This window comes from Arachis hypogaea, chromosome 6 (genome assembly GCF_003086295.3).
Source record: "Arachis hypogaea cultivar Tifrunner chromosome 6, arahy.Tifrunner.gnm2.J5K5, whole genome shotgun sequence".
In the NCBI taxonomy this organism is placed as follows: Eukaryota; Viridiplantae; Streptophyta; class Magnoliopsida; order Fabales; family Fabaceae; genus Arachis; species Arachis hypogaea.
Genome location: NC_092041.1, coordinates 86,940,960 through 86,961,289, shown reverse-complemented (window position 1 = coordinate 86,961,289; position 20,330 = coordinate 86,940,960). Strand labels below are relative to the sequence as shown.

At 33.2% G+C, this 20,330-nt stretch overlaps 1 protein-coding gene across 2 annotated transcripts; it reads right to left on the bottom strand.

Moving 5' to 3' along the window:
* Positions 1–7,018: 7,018 nt before the first annotated feature.
* LOC112696840 (uncharacterized) lies at positions 7,019–20,028 on the bottom strand. Of its 2 annotated transcripts, XM_072197227.1 has the most exons (9): positions 19,797–20,019; positions 18,303–18,401; positions 16,854–16,896; positions 15,368–15,615; positions 13,590–13,781; positions 12,875–13,031; positions 9,877–10,016; positions 9,764–9,799; positions 7,019–8,359 (listed from the first exon to the last, which is right to left on the bottom strand). In XM_072197227.1, the coding sequence occupies exons 3-9, from the start codon at positions 16,876–16,878 to the stop codon at positions 7,577–7,579; spliced, it is 1,581 nt and encodes a 526-aa protein (XP_072053328.1). In that variant the 5' UTR covers positions 16,879–16,896; positions 18,303–18,401; positions 19,797–20,019; the 3' UTR covers positions 7,019–7,576. The 2 variants fall into 2 exon arrangements, with proteins under 2 accessions (XP_072053328.1, XP_025605521.1); XM_025749736.3 differs by lacking the exon at positions 16,854–16,896 and having other exon boundaries at positions 19,797–20,028.
* Between the last annotated feature and the right edge of the window lie 302 nt (positions 20,029–20,330).

Below are 20,330 nucleotides of genomic sequence, written 5' to 3'. Positions count from 1 at the left end.
TTTAACCATTTAATGTTTAATTTGATCTCTCAAAAAAATTTCAAAGTTTAAAAAATATTTTGAAAACACAAAAATTAAACACTATATATTTATATATTTTTATATATTATTTTATATTTTTTTATTTTTTGCAATATCCTTTGACTTGACAGATCAAAAACTATTATGTTTATAGTATGATTTGTATCAATTTTAAATAAAAATCAATTCAATTTAAAATAAATAATTTGTTTCTCTTTGAAATGCATCGCTTTGATTTAACATTTAAATTTGATCTAATTTGATCCAAATTATTGCGGTTTGGAAAGTTTGTTATTCGATTTTTAAAAAATTAATATTTTATTATTAAAAATAGAAGTAACTTTAAGCTAATAAAACAAATAAATAAATTAATCTCATTTTATATTCACAAAAATGCTTACTAAATAATAATAATAATAATAATAATAATAATAATAATAATAATAATAATAATAATAAGGTTTAATTACTTTGTTGGTTCCTATAATTTTACGAAATTTTTAATTAGGTCCCTATACTTTTTTTCCTTTTAATTGAGTCTTTGCACTAAATTTCTTTTTAATTGGGTTCTTATATTTTTTTTTCTTTTATTTAGGTCACTGTACCAATTTTTTTCAGTTGGGTCCCTATAAAATTAAGCCAATTACTACTAAGAGGGACTTAATTGAAAAAAAATTAGTGCAGGGACCTAATTAAAAAAAAGTATAGGGACGTAATTGAAAATTTCATGAAACTATAAAGACTAACAGAATAATTAAACCTAATAATAATAATAATAATAATAATAATAATAATAATAATAATAATAATAATAATAATAATAATAATAGATGAGATTGATTCGCTTTTGAAAAGCAGATTCGAAATCTGATACAGTCCATGCAGTTTGTTAAAAATAAAATATGTTCTAATTGAAATTAGTATGATTTTAAATACTCCAACCAATAACTAATTCATCGTGAATCAAAACTCTACTAAAAGATTCATCGCTAACTAATAAACTATTGTATATACAAGATAAAATTCGAACCATCCGATATTTATTTAAACTCACGAGTGAATTAACCAATTCAAATTATTTACTTTGTAATTTTTTTAACAAATTAATTAACTATTAAAACAATTAAACTTACAATAACAGAATAATTCTATAATAATATAATCATACATTTAAAAAAAAAATTAAAGGTTGAGCTTATTATCATCATAAACAGATAAAAAAAACTAGAGTACTCAAGGTACTCTACCTATTATTCATTACTCCTGCATAACCACAACCCTCTACCAAATTTCTTTACTCACAAATAAATTACGAATAATCTCAATAATGTTTACTGTCGAGTGTCGAAGGATTCTCTGTTCCTACTTAACGAGACATTTCACATTACAATATAATAATTCTGTTAGATAGACAATAGAGATCATAAATAATATGAATAATAGATTGTATTCTTTGTCTATAAAAAATTTTAAAAAAATAGTCTATTATAAATTATTTTTTAAAAAAATTTTACTTTTACCTTTTACACTTTAATCATCCACTCTTTAACAAGTAAATATTTAACTTGGTCCTGTCCATATCAAATTAGGACAACATAATCCTTCACCAAAAAATAACTCACATCGATTCCTATTTCTGCATAAAATAACTCATAGCGCCCCCTCTTATGTATCCCCGTCTATAGACAAGCCGGCGTGGGTTATTTTTTTGTGAAGGATCGCGTTGTCCTAATTTAAAATGGACAGGGACCGAGTTAGGTGTTTACTCAAAAGAAATTATTAAAATTAGTAGCGTCAAAAAATATTACAAATTTAATATTATAAAAAAGTTATATAAAGACTAATTGATTAATTTTTAAAATTTTACTACAATTGATATTTTAGAAATTATTTTTAGTAAGTATAGAAATAAAAGTGGTGTTTTGTCTAATATTATTTTTTGATAATGGGATAAGCAAGGATGTTACTACAGCGTCGTCAAAGATTCGTCCAAGCATGGCACACATATAGTGTTCAACACGTATTCTATTTTTAGTTATAACTTATGATCCATCTTATATATTAGACCTATTCCACCTACAGCAATATCCAAAATTTTTCAATAAAAAGTCAATTTTCAACAAAAATATCCAATTTTTTTCTTATAAAAAAAAATTAAGCCATGATATTCTTTCATTTTTAAATTAATTCTTATTCAATTTATTAAAATTAATATATTAAAAAAATTCACCTAAATATATTAATTTTTCAATAAATTCAAAAAGTTAAAAGATTTTAATAATATAAATATAGAACTTATTTTATACAATTATATTACCTTAACACAAAAAATTAATCACCATATAAAAATAAGTTTAATATTCATAAAAAAAATATTTTTTGTTATGAAAAAATTAATTTTTTTATTATTAACAAATTTATTATTCTCTTATATCAGATTTTGTTTTCTTTGAAAAGTCTAGAACCTAACTTTGCTTCGTAGCTGCTGGCCGGTAAAAAATAAAAAAGTTAATAGAAAATTCGAATATAACTAGTTCGTTACTAAGGGTATATTAGATATTTTACCAATTCTTTTTATTAAAATCTTTTCGCATAGCCAACGTGAAACATCTTATGACCAAAGTAATATTCACTAATTTTATTATGTATTATCAATTTTTTTACTTTTGTGTCATTCTTTTCCGTCAATCTTCTCTTATCTTTTATATCTTTAACACTTATGTTGCATTATTTGTATTTATTGCACAATGTGTCAATATAACAAATAATTCAATATTTTAATACATATTTTTTCTATATTATATCAATTATGAAGTGCGGACACTTTTACTGATTTACTGTATCGGATGAATATCGAGAAGTATCATATTTAAAATATTCAACATATAGAAGTGTCATATTTTTAACTAATTATATCTTAATAAAAAATAAAAAATTTGTAATATTTTTTGACACTACTAATTTTAATATTTTTTTAAGTAAACACTCAACTCGGTCCGTGTCCATTTTAAATTAGGACAACGCGATCCATCACCATAAAAGTAACCCACGCCGGTCCCTGTCTACGGACGGGAATACATGAGAGGGGGTGTGATGAGTTATTTTATGCATAGACAGGGACCGGCGTGGGTTACTTTTTTTGTGAGGAATCGCGTTGTCCTAATTTGATATGGACAGGGACCGGGTTGGGTGTTTACTCACTTTTTAACCTTTTTACCACTATATATCCCCTCCTCAAACCCTAATTACGTCGTCGGTCCCTCCCTCACCAGCCAGCCTCAACGCCATCGAACTTCTTCTCCATCAAATTGTCAGTTTAAAATAAAAATAACCATTCACAACATCCAGCAAATTTCATTGTATCTACTTAAATTCAATCTAAATTAAATAAATATCTATTTTAGAATAAAAATAATCATTCCCATACCTAATAAAATAAATATCCAATAAATTTTATTATATCTACTTAAATCCAATGAACATAAACTAATCGTTCTACCAAAGTGTATTTTGGATTCTAGTCTATTTTTATGAGAAAGGGGCTAGTTCAGTTAATCATCATCATCATTGCTTTTTGTCATTTCTGTTTGTATTTGCTTATGACTTTCCCGAATTTCATCAAGTATAAGATAGAATATCAAATATTGTCATCAAGATTTATGAAGATAGAATAATCATTGATTAGAAAATGCATTACAACGATCTTTACTCTTCATAAGGAATATATTATGAACTGCATATTTGGAAACGTTGCTACTGTTGCAGCACACCAATAGGGCTGCAACTGCGCGGCGCAACGCAGAGAAGAAGAGGATGAACAACGGCTTCATTTGCATGATCAGTGGTTGCTGTAACGCGCAGTGGAGGAAGCTGTGATGGTGTGACGAGGTGGGCGCGTCTTCGTCCGGAACACGCGACGTGACACAGAGGAGAAAAGGATGAACGACGGCTGCGCTTGCATGGTCGGTGGTTGCTACGGCACGCCGGAGAGGAAGCTGTGATGGCGCGACGGGGTGGGGACGGCACTATGAGGAATCCGTGCAGCGCGACGGAAGATACTGGGAGCTGTGATGGCATGACCGTGGTGGGGGCGGCGCAAGGAGGAATCCGTGCGGCGCGACGAAGGATGCTGGACAACGGCTAATGAGAGATGGGAAGTGCGACTAGGGAGAGAAGGAGAAGATTTTACAGAGTAAAATTAGGGTTAGTTAAGGTAGTGTTTTTTTTAATAGATTTTTAATTTTAAAATTAGTTTTACGTTATTTTTTTTTTTAATCCGTTGTTCACATTATTTATTATATTTATTATATGTGTTGTTCCTTTATACTTTCTCATGATATAAAAGTCGATCTAACTTTTTCCGAGCTTTTGACCTTATCGGAGTTGCCACCTAACAAAAGGTAATCTTCCATGAAGCTGATTCAAAAGGTCCATCTTCCATAAATATAAATCCTTCCTTTATAGAAAACTCCACTCCCAATCTAGACCAACCTAAAATCCATATTCTCATATAACTGATCTTCGTTGAGTAGATACCGAATGCAACCTTGGAAAAGCAGCCTTTAAATTTTTAGTCTGTAGCTAGGTATCCTCCTAGAACTTCATTTTCATCCCATCCCCTAACACCATGACTGTTCTAACAATTAATTTGTCCCTCACATGTTGATTCTTTATTTGCAAATTATAGATATCTCTTCATGGTTCACCATTTATTCGATAGCTTCTATGTATTTAAAACTCATGAGGATCCAAATTATTACGTGAACAAACTATTTATTTTCACAAAGAGCACTCTTCCTTCACAAATCTCCACTACCATTTAAAAAGAAAGATTATATTCCAAATCACTGCGTTTCCAACCCTCAGACCACCTAACTTTTTTCGTGCATGTATCATCTCGCACCTAACTTAAGGTCGTGCAACCTCGCCATCTTCCTTGTCCCAGAATAACCTCCGTTGCAAGGCTATAAGCTTCTTTACTACTCTAGCTGGCATTCAATAAATACTCAAATAATAATTTAGCAGACTATTTATTATAGCTTTGATCTAAACCAACTTATACGCTTTGTTTAAGACTTTTGCGACTAAATTCTCATAGTGGTTCCTAAGATTCACGACTTTCACTATTTTAGTCCTTCAAATTCGAAATTCATTGTAATTGTCTCCGAGATTCAGTTGAAAGCACCATATTGGTCTTTGGACCTTTTACAATGTTGAGTCAAAAAATGGAATACCGAGCTAGCTTTGACTTGCCATGCTAGCCACAGGGCTAAATGGTGTTTGTTCGTTTTGGCATTTAAGCAAAGCAAATACGAGGTTGTTTTGGAGAATGAGGAAAGAAAAAACGATTTGCACATCTGCCACATCATATAAACTCTTCTTCGTCTTCTCGTTCTTTATTGTTTAAGTTCCAAAAGAGAACGCCGTTGTTTAGCCATGTATCTAGAGTGACAAATCAGAGCTAGTTCAGCACTTCATTCACTAATTCAGTGCTAGAAAGGGTCCATAGACTAATATGATGCTCAGAGCTGAATCTCGGGGACCAGTATACTGAATTTTGAATTTAAGAAACTAAAATGGTGAACATCGTAAATCTGAGGGACTATTTTAGAGATTCACTCCTTTCCATAACGACAACTTCTTTTCAACTTTATCAATATCAAGCTTCCAAATTTTCCTCACAAATTTACGCCCAACGATATTCCAAATTTTCCTCACAAATTTATGCCCAACGATATTCCCAGTATGTTACCAGAAGTTCCGCCGACTTAAAACCAACAGAGTACACATTTGTTGTACTTACTCTTGCTCATGGTTGATGGGAATCAAGTTAGACTTGTTAAAATTAATACTCAACTTAAACGTCACCTCAAAGCATCGTAGCAACCTCTGATAGTTACAAATGGAGTCCTCATACAAAAGACAGAACAGAATAGTATTGTTTACATATTAGAGATGGGACAATTATCCCACCCCCAACAATAGAGGGTTGATACGCTCCTTTCTAACTGCCTCTATTATCATTCTATTCAACAAATCCACAACCAAAACAAATAAAAAGAGAGAAATCAAATCACCTTACTTCAACCCCCTTTCTATTATGATTGGCTTAGTCGACAAACCATTAACTAAAATTGACTTAGACGTTGTGCGCACACTCTCTGACCCATCCCCTCTTTCTGCCCCCAAACCCATCTTTGCCAACATGTTTATGTCTATATAATCATATTTTTTTTAAAATACAAAATGCATGTTTGTATACATTAGTTGATTTTTTATGTCTATGTTAATTTTTTTTTCTTGCAGAACTTTATTTTCATCACATTAACATTACATATCAATTAATAATATTTTATTGAGAGTTACTTAATTATTTACTAACTCGATAAACAATAAAAGTTAACAATGACTAATATTTGGATTTGTTGTAAATATAGTTATCTAAATATACTTTATACTAGAGTTATATATTAATATGTTAATAATAACAGAAATAATAATTTAAAGAGAAATGTTTTATTTAGATTAGCAATAAAGAAATTTGCATCACTTTGGGAAAGAAAAGGAATACACATTATTCATTATTGTTCTACTTCATATAAATTTTAGATATTACTATCGCTCGCTTTATGTTCTAACAAGAAACCTTTTTGATTGATAGAAGAACACTTCATATATTCTATTTCATTATTGATTTATTTTGATCGACAAATATTTAGCTATGTAAGTATTATTTTCATCCATTTTATATTAACGGATTCATGGTTATATCTGACCAGGAAACCCAAGTTTTGATTGATAGAGTGCTCTCCAAAGTTTTTAATATTCCGTCAATTCAGGTGAGACTCGTTTTAATCACTCATGACTCAATCATGTGTATGAGTGTATGACATTAAGCACGGACGAGAATAATGAGATCATATAAATATTTTCCTCTACTGTCGGCCTATATTTTCCTTGCAACTCGCGAATCGCCACTTCGAAAATGCACCACCTCTTTATCCTAAATTCCAAATGGATGAATATAAATATAAACTTCCGGTCAATTAAATATTACTCTACAGTCTACATTAACATCCAACACCTACGAAATACTCTAATACTTTGCTCACAATGATGATGACATTAAAGTTCATGGAGAATCGATAATCGGCATCCATCTAGAGGTGAATAAGAATAGCTGCTAATGCCTTACGCCATTACCCCATAGCAGCATCAAGGAAACAAAACGAGGTCCACAGGCGCCGTAGTGTTTTCAGCACTAGTAAGGACCCCTTGAAGTTCTGTTTTCAACAGTAATGGGCATGGCTGATCTCAAGTATCGTCACAATGTCGAAGCCTGCGGCTCAGAATTCAAGCAGTAGGTAAAAGAAAATTGGCAGGAAAGGGGGTGTAAAATGCTACAGATTAATTATAAACTCTAGCCACTTCTAATTTTCTAATAATATACATTATTACACAGATTCTGGAAAATCCTCAGCCTACATAGATTTCCCAGAGGAACTAGAAACAATTTTTTGCCGCAGTGTCGGCTGGTGGTGTGTTCAGATAATGCTCACTGCCTAGGTACTGGTGGTGGCGTTGATGGGTGGCTTTGCCCATAAAATCCTATGCTAGATGGCCTGTAAAATCCTCCTGGTGATGACTGTGGTTGCTGCTGTGGAGGTTGAGAGCTGGGCACTGACAACCCCATAGCCACATGCGGAGGCAAAGGAGGTGGAGGCGGTAGGTTAACTGATCCATAAACATAAGGTACTGCTCCCCCAACCATCAAACCTGTTGATTGGACATATTGATTTGATGGTGGATTTGCAGGAGAATGAGGCGGGGGTGTGGGTGCTGAAGCAAATGTCGGTTGTAGTTGATTGGCTTGAGACATGGTTTGCAAGCCGACCGATGACATGTTTATGGCTGATGGCTGTTGTAGAGCAGAGAAAAAGGAAGAGCTTGCAATGTCAGAAGAGTTAACATCAGTAACAGACATAGGTTTCTCAAGTTTAGGTCTTTTCTCAGGGTTGAATAATCCTGATGCAAATCCAGTAGAACTTAAGCCACCATTCATGGAGGCAGCTTCTTCAGCTACAAGAGAAGAGAGAACAGAGGTAAGCATTTGAGCAGAGGATGTAGATGCAGCAAGCTTAGCAGCAACAGCAGCAGCTGCAGCCTTCTTGTTATCATCTTCAGTAGTTTGGAATGAAGCAAATGACATAGATTGTTGGGCATAGGTAGGCTGAGAAGTGGTGGTGGTGTTTAATTGCACTGGTGGTAGAGTGGCTTCTGCAGTTTGGTTAAGCCGCTTCCGAATACCAGCTGCTTTCTCAATTTGTCCCCGGGCGACCTTCACAATAATAAAACCATCAATTTGCTATATAAAATGTTGAAAACATGGAATGAATATGCTGCTAACGTAAAACTAGGCATATATGATCGTTCATTAATCCGGAGATCCCTCTATTCATTTCAGCATGAAGATATTGAAATGTTGCTTATGAGATATTAAAGAACTACCTAATTCCTTTATGATTAATTTTGGAAAAAAATTAATTTTGGGAAAAGATTAATTTTGGAAATATACTCTCCACATGCAGGGGCAAGACTACACATATCTACCCTCCCCGTGTTTCATGCATTCATTTGCCATTCTTTTATCCAGAAGTCATGTAAACAAAATTCTATATTTATTCAAACCAAAATGAAAAAGCCTGGTGCCCTTTGTATTTCTGTCCTTTGACTATTTACAAAACCATGTTTTATGGGAGATTTAATCCAACAACAATGGAAATGACCAAATAATCTGGTTTCAAAACAAAAGAAAATAATAAAAATCCACATGACAAACGTATCTTCAAAATTCATGAGAATTACCATATAGTACATTCATGCTCAAGGGAAAGTTGAATGAAGTTACCAGATAAAAACCATTCATTCATATTCCTCTACTTAATAATTTAACCTTTTAAAGAGCAGCTATGCATGAGTTTTCAAAATCTCAATGATTAAGGGGTCAAATAATCAATCTTTGTTCAATATTCTTAAGTAAATGTGAAGCATAAGCACAAATTAAAGTTAGTAATATGCATTGTGTACACTTAGGCTACGTTTGTTTCTGAGAACAGAACAGGACAAGACACTGATGGGCAGAGACATAAAATTGTGTTCTTGTATTCTGTTTGGTAATAAACTAGAACAAATTATGAAAATCTAATTTATTCTCATTTTTTTTTCATTCAAAAAATTTGAGATGAAAAATATAATAATAAAAAAATATAATTATGAAAAATTGACAAAAATAATGAAAAAAAGAATGAAAAATAAGTTGTATTCCTTGTTAGTATCCCCGTGTCCTTCCTGTCAGGATGGACACAAAATACACTAATTCAGTGTCTCTGGACACACTGTCTCTGTCCATGTCTCCTCTGTCAAACATGATTTTATGTCTCAGTGTCCTGTCTCTATAAACAAACATAGCCTTATGTCCAAAGATAGGTGTGCATTATTCATACTTCAAATCCACTATACACTCTTCTTGCACAAGGGGGAAAATTTGATATACAAACCAATCATGCCCCTCCACACAAGAGAGCTTAAGCTTTAGACAAGATGGTTAAACCATCGATAACAATAACGATAACAATAACAATAATAATAATAATAATAATAGTAGTAATACATGAAAAGCCCAAAACAGTATGACACTGACAGACATAGAGGATAAAGTCAGTAACAAAAGACAAGTTCTTACCAGCAACTGGCTGCGAACAATGTCTTGCCTTGATTCCTGAAAAGCTTTATATTAGTAAGCAGTTACTAGTTTTCGGTATTTTAATTCAATCATATTTGTAGAAACTACTATACTTGTTCCAGCAGTGCATCTTTAAGCTGAGAAAGCAAAGAAATCCTCGCAGCCTCAGCATTTTCAAGCTGCTCCATATATTGTTTAAGCTCCTTTTCCTGCTCTTGCAAGTCATTCATCAAAGTGGATCCCAGTTGGTTCCCTGATGAAATATCCAACAAATATTAAATACTTGTCTCTTGGAATAGAATTAGATAAAAGTTCTATTGTTTGAAGAGAAGCCATGCACATTTCTTCAAATGACCTAACAAAACATGGAAGTATATTACGACAATAAATATTGCGATTTTGGATAGAAATGCTGAGAAGGGAAATACTTGTGACTGTTAGCCAAATAAATTGGGGGAAAAAAACACTTGAATAACTGTTTGGTTACACAAACTCATAGTTAAAGACTATCTATCTAGGCCTTATCTCCGGGTGATGTGGGACTCCAGTTTCCTATTGCCCAAGACTAGAGATCTAGAACATGAAGTTTCCAAAACTGAACATTTGCAGATGGCCCATCAAAAACCATATGATACATACAAATACCATATTTAAATTGAATGGGCCTATACTGAAAAAAAAATAAAATAAAAAATAAAATAAAAATTGAATGGGTCAAACTTCAACCCCACTTGAGATGATTGTTTAGGTGTATTGTTTGAGGATACTCCTTAGTACTGAATTTATATGCATTAAGCACCGAAACATTACACATAATCATGATTGAAATTTACAAATATTTAAATATCCCTAATTGATACCAAAATATAAAGTCTTCTCAACAAATCTCATCATAATCTCAACATAAACCCTCGAGCTAGAGCATATAGTTCATACACACCAAGCTTGTAACAAATGCAATCATTCTGAGGCCCACTGCCAATTGATCATGGGAACCACGGTGACAATCTCCTTGGATACCACCTTATCCCTGATAAAGGGACAATCAGCCGCTGTGTTCAGTTCTTCAATTAGATATTGAATTGGAAGCAATATGCCATGCTGCTTTATTCACACGAAACAACTTCATTTAAGCAACCGACCCAAATTTTAACTCTGGAGGCAATTGTTTGATCCATATTAGCTTCTAAGTAGTTTAAGCCATGGATTGATGCTCAATCCCCACTTGATCGATGTCTTGATTCTAGCTCTTCCTAGACACAAGGTTACCACCAATAGAGACACAATTCTCAGATGTAGACCACCTCAATAGTGTACCATCCCCATATACAGAATGATACCTAACAACTTCGGGACTAAATAAATGGACTCTGCACAATATACATCAACCACGTGCCTTCTTGATATAATCAAAATCCGCATAACAAGATCCCAATAATCAGACATGGGGGACTGCATAAACGGATTACACACACTAATGAAATATGAAATATCAAGTCTAACAATAGTGAGATAATTTAACCTCCCCACTATTCTTTGAAATCTATCTAGCATAAGACCCTGCTTGATCTGGCAATAATTTGCTGTTAGAATCCAGGACTATCGCTATGTTTGCAGTCTATTATTCATGTCTCTAAATCCTTAGTGTGAAAGTGCTAAAAAATGCTTCTTCAATCAAGTCATTCCTGTAATGTTGATAAGCACTCAGTGATCATCACCACTTTTTTTTTTCATGTCAGAAACTTGGATAATAGTACAAAATTTTCCAAACCATGCTCTTGGCCACCTGGGAAGTATATCAGCCTGCAAAAAGTGAATCTCCCAATTTTCACACCAACCCTAACTCTCCCTGAGAAATAAACCCAAGTGGTTATTCCATGTATATTTCCTCATCATGATCAATGAAGAAAGGCAACATAAATATCCAAATGATATAGCAAGGGGTGCACATAGGTCAGTTTTAGGACAAAATAAAATTAGAACCAGTTAAATCCACATGGCTCAGTTAGGTTTGGGTCCCTTAAAAAGTTCTGGCTAATCCATCTACACCATTATAAAGAATCATCCTATACTATTCGAGTTCACTGGTAGATTTTCCAATCCCACTAGCCCATTATACAAATCCAGTAACTGTTCGGGTTACACAAATATAGCATCAGCATTGATGGGATTAACCAGTTGCCATTGATTCCCTGGATATAGCGGCTAGTGACTTATAGCTTCCATGGAAAGAAAAATGTAAACAAAAACAACTTTAAGCTGATCAAGTGCATATATGTCTGAAGCTAACCCTGTGTAACGAATCCAGCTTTAAGGTGATCAATATTACCATTAGGGTCAACTAGAGAGGTGACGTATGGTTTTATCTTCAAAAAAGGTAATGTTGGTATACCAAAGAGTGATAGAACAAAAGAAATATATTTGCAGATATTCACAAATCCTTAATTGATACCAGAAGATAAAGTTGAAACAAGTATCTTCATAATTTTAACAACGGTAAAAGCTAGCTCATGAGGCTAGAAATGCCCAAGCTCTTATAAAGGTTAATAGGTCTTCATCTCAAGGCAGTGTAGAACTACAACATGGATCGAGCACATAAGAGAGAATTATCAGCATCTCACAGCAAGGTGATATATAAGAAATGTCAAAGCAAAGTTTGTGTTTTTGCAGCCTAAAGAAGAAAGCAACAAGACTCACCACCAAGCCTGTAATTGTCATCAATTTGCCGTTTTGTTTCAAAATATGTATTTCAGTTATGATACCCATCCATCCAAATCCCAAAATTAAAACCATCAACAAATGGCACTACAGAAGTTGGACCAAGAAAAATAAAATATAACAAAAAAAAACAGACAGAAATATATATATATATATATATATATATATATATAAAATTAGAAAAAGAAAAAGGAAAGAAAAGGCAAAAACAAAAAGATTTATCATCATATAATGGATGCTAACAAATTTAAATATTTGTTATTCTGGATGCAAATGTTAGCTTCAGTCAATATAGAGAAAGGGGCATAAAATGTTTAGGCCGTCTAGGGCAAAGGAATTCGAAGGGAGAGAAACAGGCATAATTTTTTGAAGTTTTCAAGCAATCGTTCTTACCTTGAGCCAATGTATTATCAACATCTTCAACAAGTTTACCCATATCTCGTACAGCAGCATCACACTTGTTTAAGGCAGCTTCCTCACTGGTATTTTCATCGAGAACAGCCTGATAAGCTGTCAGTATTTTTTCAGGCAAACACCCAATAGCCAGTTTCTGCAATGATAATGACAGAGAAATGAGACACCTCAGGATCAGACATATCAAAAAACATCTACTTGGCAATAGATAGTTAAGGACTTGGGTATTATAGGCAGCCCAAAGTTCCACATTGAATAGTATGAAATACTTGATGTTGTATTTAAGGAGAGTAGTTCTTTCCCCTTAATAGCTAGCTTTTAAGATGCAGTTCCCCACTTTCCTTAGGTACTTAACAATGTTATCAGAGAAAGGATGTCGGACGCACAAAAAGGCTGCCTATAGAATGGATTAAGGTAAACACTAAATACTGATAGCTGATAACCGAGTGGCTACCGGTGGGTCAGTGTCAATAGAGTGAAGCCGTGTGGACGTCAGTTCCCTAGGGCCAGTGTATTGTTAGGGATTTGGGTATTATAGGGTGCCCAAAGTCCCAAATCGACTATCGAGTAGTATGAAATACTTGACATATTTAAGGAGAATGGTCCTTAATAGCTAGCTTTTAAGGTGTGATTCTCCACTTTCCTTATGTACTTAATATAGAAACATCAGAAAACAATGCTGCTAGTTGCTTACAATTCTCACTGAGTGGGCATCTCTCTTCACCATCTTAATAGAATTTGAACTCTTTCCATTGCTTGTAGAGGATGGAGGTGGACTCTTACCCATAATTTCATCCTTAAGACCCTGACCTCGCGTACCCATAATTTCATCCTTAAGACCCTGACCTCGGGAACCAAAAACCTTCCTCTCCTCCCATATGTCAACCTGAAAAAGTCATCAGAAAAAAGAGACATTTACAAAATGATACAACTAACATCAAAACAACTGATAAGATCAATGGCATTTCATCACCATTAATAATAATAAAAAGAAACTGACATAGCTAACATGACATGGCTGGAAAAAAAACACATTTATAGCCTTATCCTCCTACTATATGAGATCAATTATACAAAAAGGATTCTCTAGTGCATCAGGACCATATAACAGTGACACAAGTAACTAAAACAGAAATCCACAAAGAAAGAATTATTTATGACCAAGTCTTCATCACTATAACGAATGAATTGCCAAAGCTAGCTCCACTCAACCTTATGTCCATTAGCAGCAGAACAGAAATACAATGATAGTGTAAAAAATTAGACCCACGAGAAAAAAGACAATTGAGACATTAGAATAAACTGAAGATATTATGTAGAAATGCTCAGATTTTTCTATTCACTAGTGTTTCTGACAGTAAAGGAATGTAAGCCAAGATAAAATAACCCTAATTAAACAAAATTTAAACGAAGACTATTTTTTAAAATTATTTGTAGTGCTCTACTGATGGGTTCTTAAGAGTTATTTCTCTCTTAGAATTGCATACAAATTGGCATGCCTTGCTAAATGCCTCAGTCATAGGACCTGCTGAATTTCTTTTTCTTTCTTCTTGGGAAGGTATCTTGTCCTCTCTCTATTCTCTTTAATAAATTTCTTTTTCTACAGCGAAAGAAAAACATCAATTGAAAACAGAGGTTTCTGTATGAGATATGGGAATTAAATGGACTGGCGAGAATGTGACCCACAACAGACAAGTAGTGAGACATAAAATCTAGATCCTGATGTGACTAGGACACTGCTAGTATTGATATCATGCTGGACAACTCCCTTGATTTAGTGTTGAAGATGAGGCAGAGCTATATGTAAACAGGGAGCTATTTCAACAGAAGAAGTATGAGGATTCGGTTTAGGTCTTGACAACACTATCTACAACATTAACAGAATCATTAAAATGAAAAGGTAAAATACCATTACAAAATACAAGGGTCCTGGTAAAATATCACCTGAATTCAAGGGAGGAAAGCATACACTTTTACAACTCAAATACTGGAATGTAAATATTGCCAAATTTTATTCAGAACAAAATAATTTCACCAAAGCTTAATCCAGTGTTATTTAACACCCCCCGGTGGCCCCCACCACCCCCACACAAAAATAAAGAAAAAAAACCTTATTAGTAGTGAATTAGATACTTTAATGTGGACTTTGTTAGTTTCTTCTGTGTTTTGGGCCTCTAGCCCTCATATATATATATATATATATATATATATATATATATATATATATATATATATATATATATATATATATTCCTTAACATGAAAATTTAAATATCTTTCAACCATACCAATTAAATCGATATTGAAATTTTAATCAGAGAGAAATCCCAAAGAAGGAAGAAGACAAGATATTACCCGAGCCAAGCCACAAATCTACAGAATTAAAATACAAGCATAGAATGAAGATGCTGACTATATTAAGTGTGACACAACTGATTTACAGAACTTATAGCAGAAGAGCGTAACACTTACGAGTCTCGTCACAGCTTTCCTTCCTTGTTCATCACCACTTTCATAAACACTTCTCAGAGCTCCAGGAAGAACTTTCCAGAATTCATTTACGAACTCACTTCCCTTTCGCCTACTATTTTGCAAGATGTCATTAGCCAAGTACAGAAAAGAGACACGCTGCTCTTTCTGCGAACCATTGAACAATTTATCCCATGTTTCAACAATTTCCCTTGCCTTCTTGCGATGGGAAATACACCATCGGGATAGTGCTGAGTGGATATGTAAGGAATACAAAATACACGGATCTCGTCAAAGAAGAGTAAAGGAAATAACCATAATCACAATCAAATCCAATCATGTGAATTGTTATCACTCTTTTATGGGGAAATCAATATCTCTGACAATACATCTTCAAAAATCTTAAGGAAGTGGAGAAAATTGAACAAAATGCTATCCTCATTTGCCAAATGGCAACACAAAAAATCCAACTAGCTATTGATAATTCAGGTACAGGCAGTAACATACATCTCAAACATCTTTGGCTTCTGCAACACTAATTATCTCCTTAGGAGAATAGGAAGGGTTCCCTTAGGGATATGCATGAGACTATGCTGCTCTGTACATTCCTTTATTTTTGTTGCATCAGTTGTTTAATAAATTCGCTATCCTGCTTTATACTGCTCTTCTATCTTTGATGTTTGAATAAATACTTTCCAAGGACAGCCAAGTGCACTAACACCCACATTAATGCAAGATCTAGAAAAAGGCAGTCAAACCTGATAATTACATCAATGACTAATTCCATGACTTGTTCACATAGAGACAACTCAACCGTACTCCAAGGCTCCCCTTGAATAAATGCTTTTCAAATCCATTAAAAAGATAAAGAAAATTCATCTAAACATTAACTATAATTAAAAAACTCATCATGTTTCCTAGCTACTATTCAAATAAAATTGTTACTTGAGCATTTAAACCAAATATATGAATATGATATTAGAAAGAAATGACTAGGTACAATAGGGAAAGGAAGAAACCTCAGGAAAAAACAAAGGAAAATATTAAGTCAACTGGCTAAAAGATGGTTGAAGAAAAAAACGTTCACATTATTTGTGGAGTAAATAGCAGTTACATAGAACATAGATGAGCAATTCAAGAGCTGGACATTAGAGCAATAACAGAAATAAAAAACGACAATCTGTCTGACCCACCATATTGATTGTAAAGGAAGAGCAAAGAACACCTTTGGAAATACTTTCCTCCAAAAAACTGTGAAACTATTATAACATCCTAACTTCTTTATTCCTGCCAAAAGGTCCAAAATCTTCTTAAAATATATCATTAGAAAAAGTTTCAAGGAAAAAAGGACACACCCAGTTTTACCTTCTAACATGCTATTAGATTTACATAAGAATTTAACCACCCTATATTAGAAAATAAATGAGCCTGTATACTTATGTTGGAACCAACAACAACAATAAAACCTTATCCTACTAGGTGGGGATACTTAAGTTGGAAAGATCTTTGAGCATGATAGTGACTTCTGCAACCTGAAAAATGCATGAATAACTTTCAGATATATTTCATTCAATCTCCTTTCTAGCCTTGTACTTCTAAGCTACTCCTACTTTGACTAGAAACTTTCTTACTTTACAGGGTTACACACAAGAAAGAGGTAACATAAGTTTAAATAATATTCACCTGTTTTATGTCAAGCTAAACCAATTGTACCAACATATATAATCATTTCCAGAAAATTATCATTAGTGGTCCAAGTCTTATTTATTTCACTTTACACTTAGGGCCAGTTTAGATAAACAACTTAATTAAGCTCTTTTGGAAAATGAGCTTAAAACATACGGACTTATATTAAAAGTAACTTATAAATAAGTTATTTTGTATTTGGTTTTTCAATCATAAAAGTGCTTATTTTAAAAGGAAAGTAATAAAAAGCTTTTTATTATAGGAAAAGTCTTTTTTTTTTTACTTCTCCATAAGCACTTTAAATGACTTTTTAGAAAGTCACAAGTTAGTTTTGAAAATTGTACCAAGTATTAATGTTGTAACTTTTCATAAGTTATAAAAAGTTACTTATTAACCTATCCAAACTAGGGAATGGATCCTCTCCAGTGGAAAAAAAAAAACTGGATGGTATCCAGTGTTTAATCTAACCATTCATTGATCTCTCTCTCTCTCTCTCATATTTATTTCTGGTCCCACTTATAGAATTAAAGGTGAGAGATCACACTTTATTCTCTCAAATGTTAAAAAAAACAGAGAGGATCCATTTCCATCCAAACTAGCCCTTAGTCATGAACTGAACAGCTTCAGCTGCTACAATGTCCCTTCACTTATTGACATATACAAGATACCTATACAATTGCATACTATAGGTGCAACAGTCCTTTTATCTTCCAATCATAGACCACAAAACACACACACATTACAACCCCAAATACCAGCTTCAGGATAACAAATTCAATCTTACGGGAAAAATTTCTGCAGCTGCTTCTATAAAGAAGAAGCAAATAAAGCCAACCTTCTGCTTTTGATCTAAATCCGTAACATAACAAGATCTATCATATGTACCAGTTACTTCAACAAGGTGGCAAAGAAACTACAGTGTGTGGCTAATAACCTGCAAAACTATAACTTGCATAACAAGAAATGAGACCACTAAGTAAGTAGCCCATGTCAACTCATGCACTAAATTAAACAAACATAGACACAGATCACATTTCTTTAGATTCATTTATCTAAACCTAAGGAAACCATACTGCAAAGTTACAGACATTGAATTCCATGTAATGAACACTTGTTGCCAAAAATGAGATATAGGTGCTACAAGCAACTTGATAGCACAAAAATAACCAAAATGGAAAATAGCATTACAATAAGGAAAAAGGTGGGAGGGGGAGTGGGGAGTGGGGCAGAGTAATTGATTGATGAAGGATACTTTCAATGCTTTGCTGCGAATTGTTGAGTTTCAACAACTTCTCTGCTAATATCTGTCCATCAAAATCATCGGTGCTCATTTTGACAAGTTTCACATGCCCTGGAGTTTTTACATGTAGTGCACAGTATGCATCAATCAAAAAGGATGTAAATCAATCATGAAGAAAGTCAATCAACTTCTTACTTCTATATATATAAAAAAGAGAAAAAGGACAATAAGTATTGCTATAAGTATGGGAATGCGGCAAAGCCTGCTATTCGCTAGTATAATATAATTCAAATAACAACTGCTTTCCCCAAATCTAGTATGAGAATAACTGTTTTCCATTAGTTCCTTAAGAAAAGATCTATAGATTATAGTATAAGAGATATATAGCCCACAGAAATGTTTGACTAAGGAGTTGAGAGTGTTTAGAGTTGCCATGATCATTTGTTTAGCATCTCTCCCATTCTGATCTAAATCCCATACATGTTCCTAGTAACCATGTGACATAGTTCATAAGGAAGTTGACTTGACCAAATGTCCCTACATCAAACACTTACTAGACAAAGCATTTCTTGCATTGCACATATGGTTATTTTATGTCCCACCTATAACTGAAGAAAATGCCTCGTAAAAGTCATAGCTTACCTAACATCAGTGCAAAAATATATACTGAAAACAAAGGGGGCATCTGAACAAGCACACTACAAGAAGATTAATACATCAACCTCCCGTTTAAAGAAACTAATAGGAAAAAAGAAATTAGTGTATATAACCATTTGGAGCACGCTTCAGAAAATGAACTATTAAACTGACAAAATATAAATAGAAAAAGAAAAAAAAAAGGCACTCTAAACTCTTTCACAAATAAGATTGTGCCATCAGCCAACTACAATATTCTCCAAACTTCCTCCAATATTATTTCATCAGAACTCATAAGTCAAAAAGCATCCCTTTACAAAACCCTATAATAAACCACTACTACAAACTACCCTACGGAACAGTAGAAAACAAAATAATCACCACGACCAAAAGCAAATAAAGCAACTTTGAACTATTAATTGGAGGGAAACAAAACTATGTCCTATATTCTCATTTGCGTTTTGATACTACAAGACAATAAAATTTCCACTAGCTAATCATACATACATACATACATACATACATACAGCATTACGAACACTGTGCAACTAGAAATTCCAGACTGCTCAGAATTTGAAAGCGAAATGAAATCGTTCTAAGTCACCGTTTTATAAAAAGTTCAATATCCGAAATCTAAATATTAAAAAAAATGAAAAAACAATATTATAAAAATAAAAAAAATAATAAAAAATGGAAATCGTTGGGGTAAAAAAAGAAAATAAAAGAAAACCAGGAGATTTAGTTGGGGAAGAAGCAGGGTATGATATTATCCAAATCTCGTTCGGTTTCGAGGAGAAAACCTAACATTTCTTTTCGTTTTTGCAAGGGAAAACAGTGAAGTGGCGGAAGCAAGGACGGTTTAATACTTACAAGGTGAGGAATGGGAGAAGCAGAAAGACCGCCGTAAATCGCCGCCGCCGCTACCGCTGCGGAGAGAGGAGCTTCCGTCGTTTTGTGTTGATGCTGTGTTGAAGTGGTTTTGCTGTTGGCAGAAAATAGTGAGGGTGAGGATGAGAAAGAAAAAATTATCTGAGTTCAGTGTCGGGCTCCTCATTTACTATAGAATTTTCTCTTTTTTCCTCAAAATGTTATGAATTAAACTATTTTCTGTGAAAATAACACTTTGAAGTAATAATAAAAGGAATATCTAAATCTGTAACATAAATAGTCACCAAAAAAAAATCTGTAACATAAATTAATTATTTACAAGTTATTGATCAATTAAAAACGCAAAACAAAAACTTTCTCCGGTTTAAAACACGAAATTTTTCTTAATCATTACGGCAAAAAATTCACCCTAAACACTACTTCTTAAATAAAAAATATTGCACTCTTTATTAATTAAATAAATTATAATTTTTTATTTATTATATTTTATATTAATTTAAAAATTTTTAATAAAAC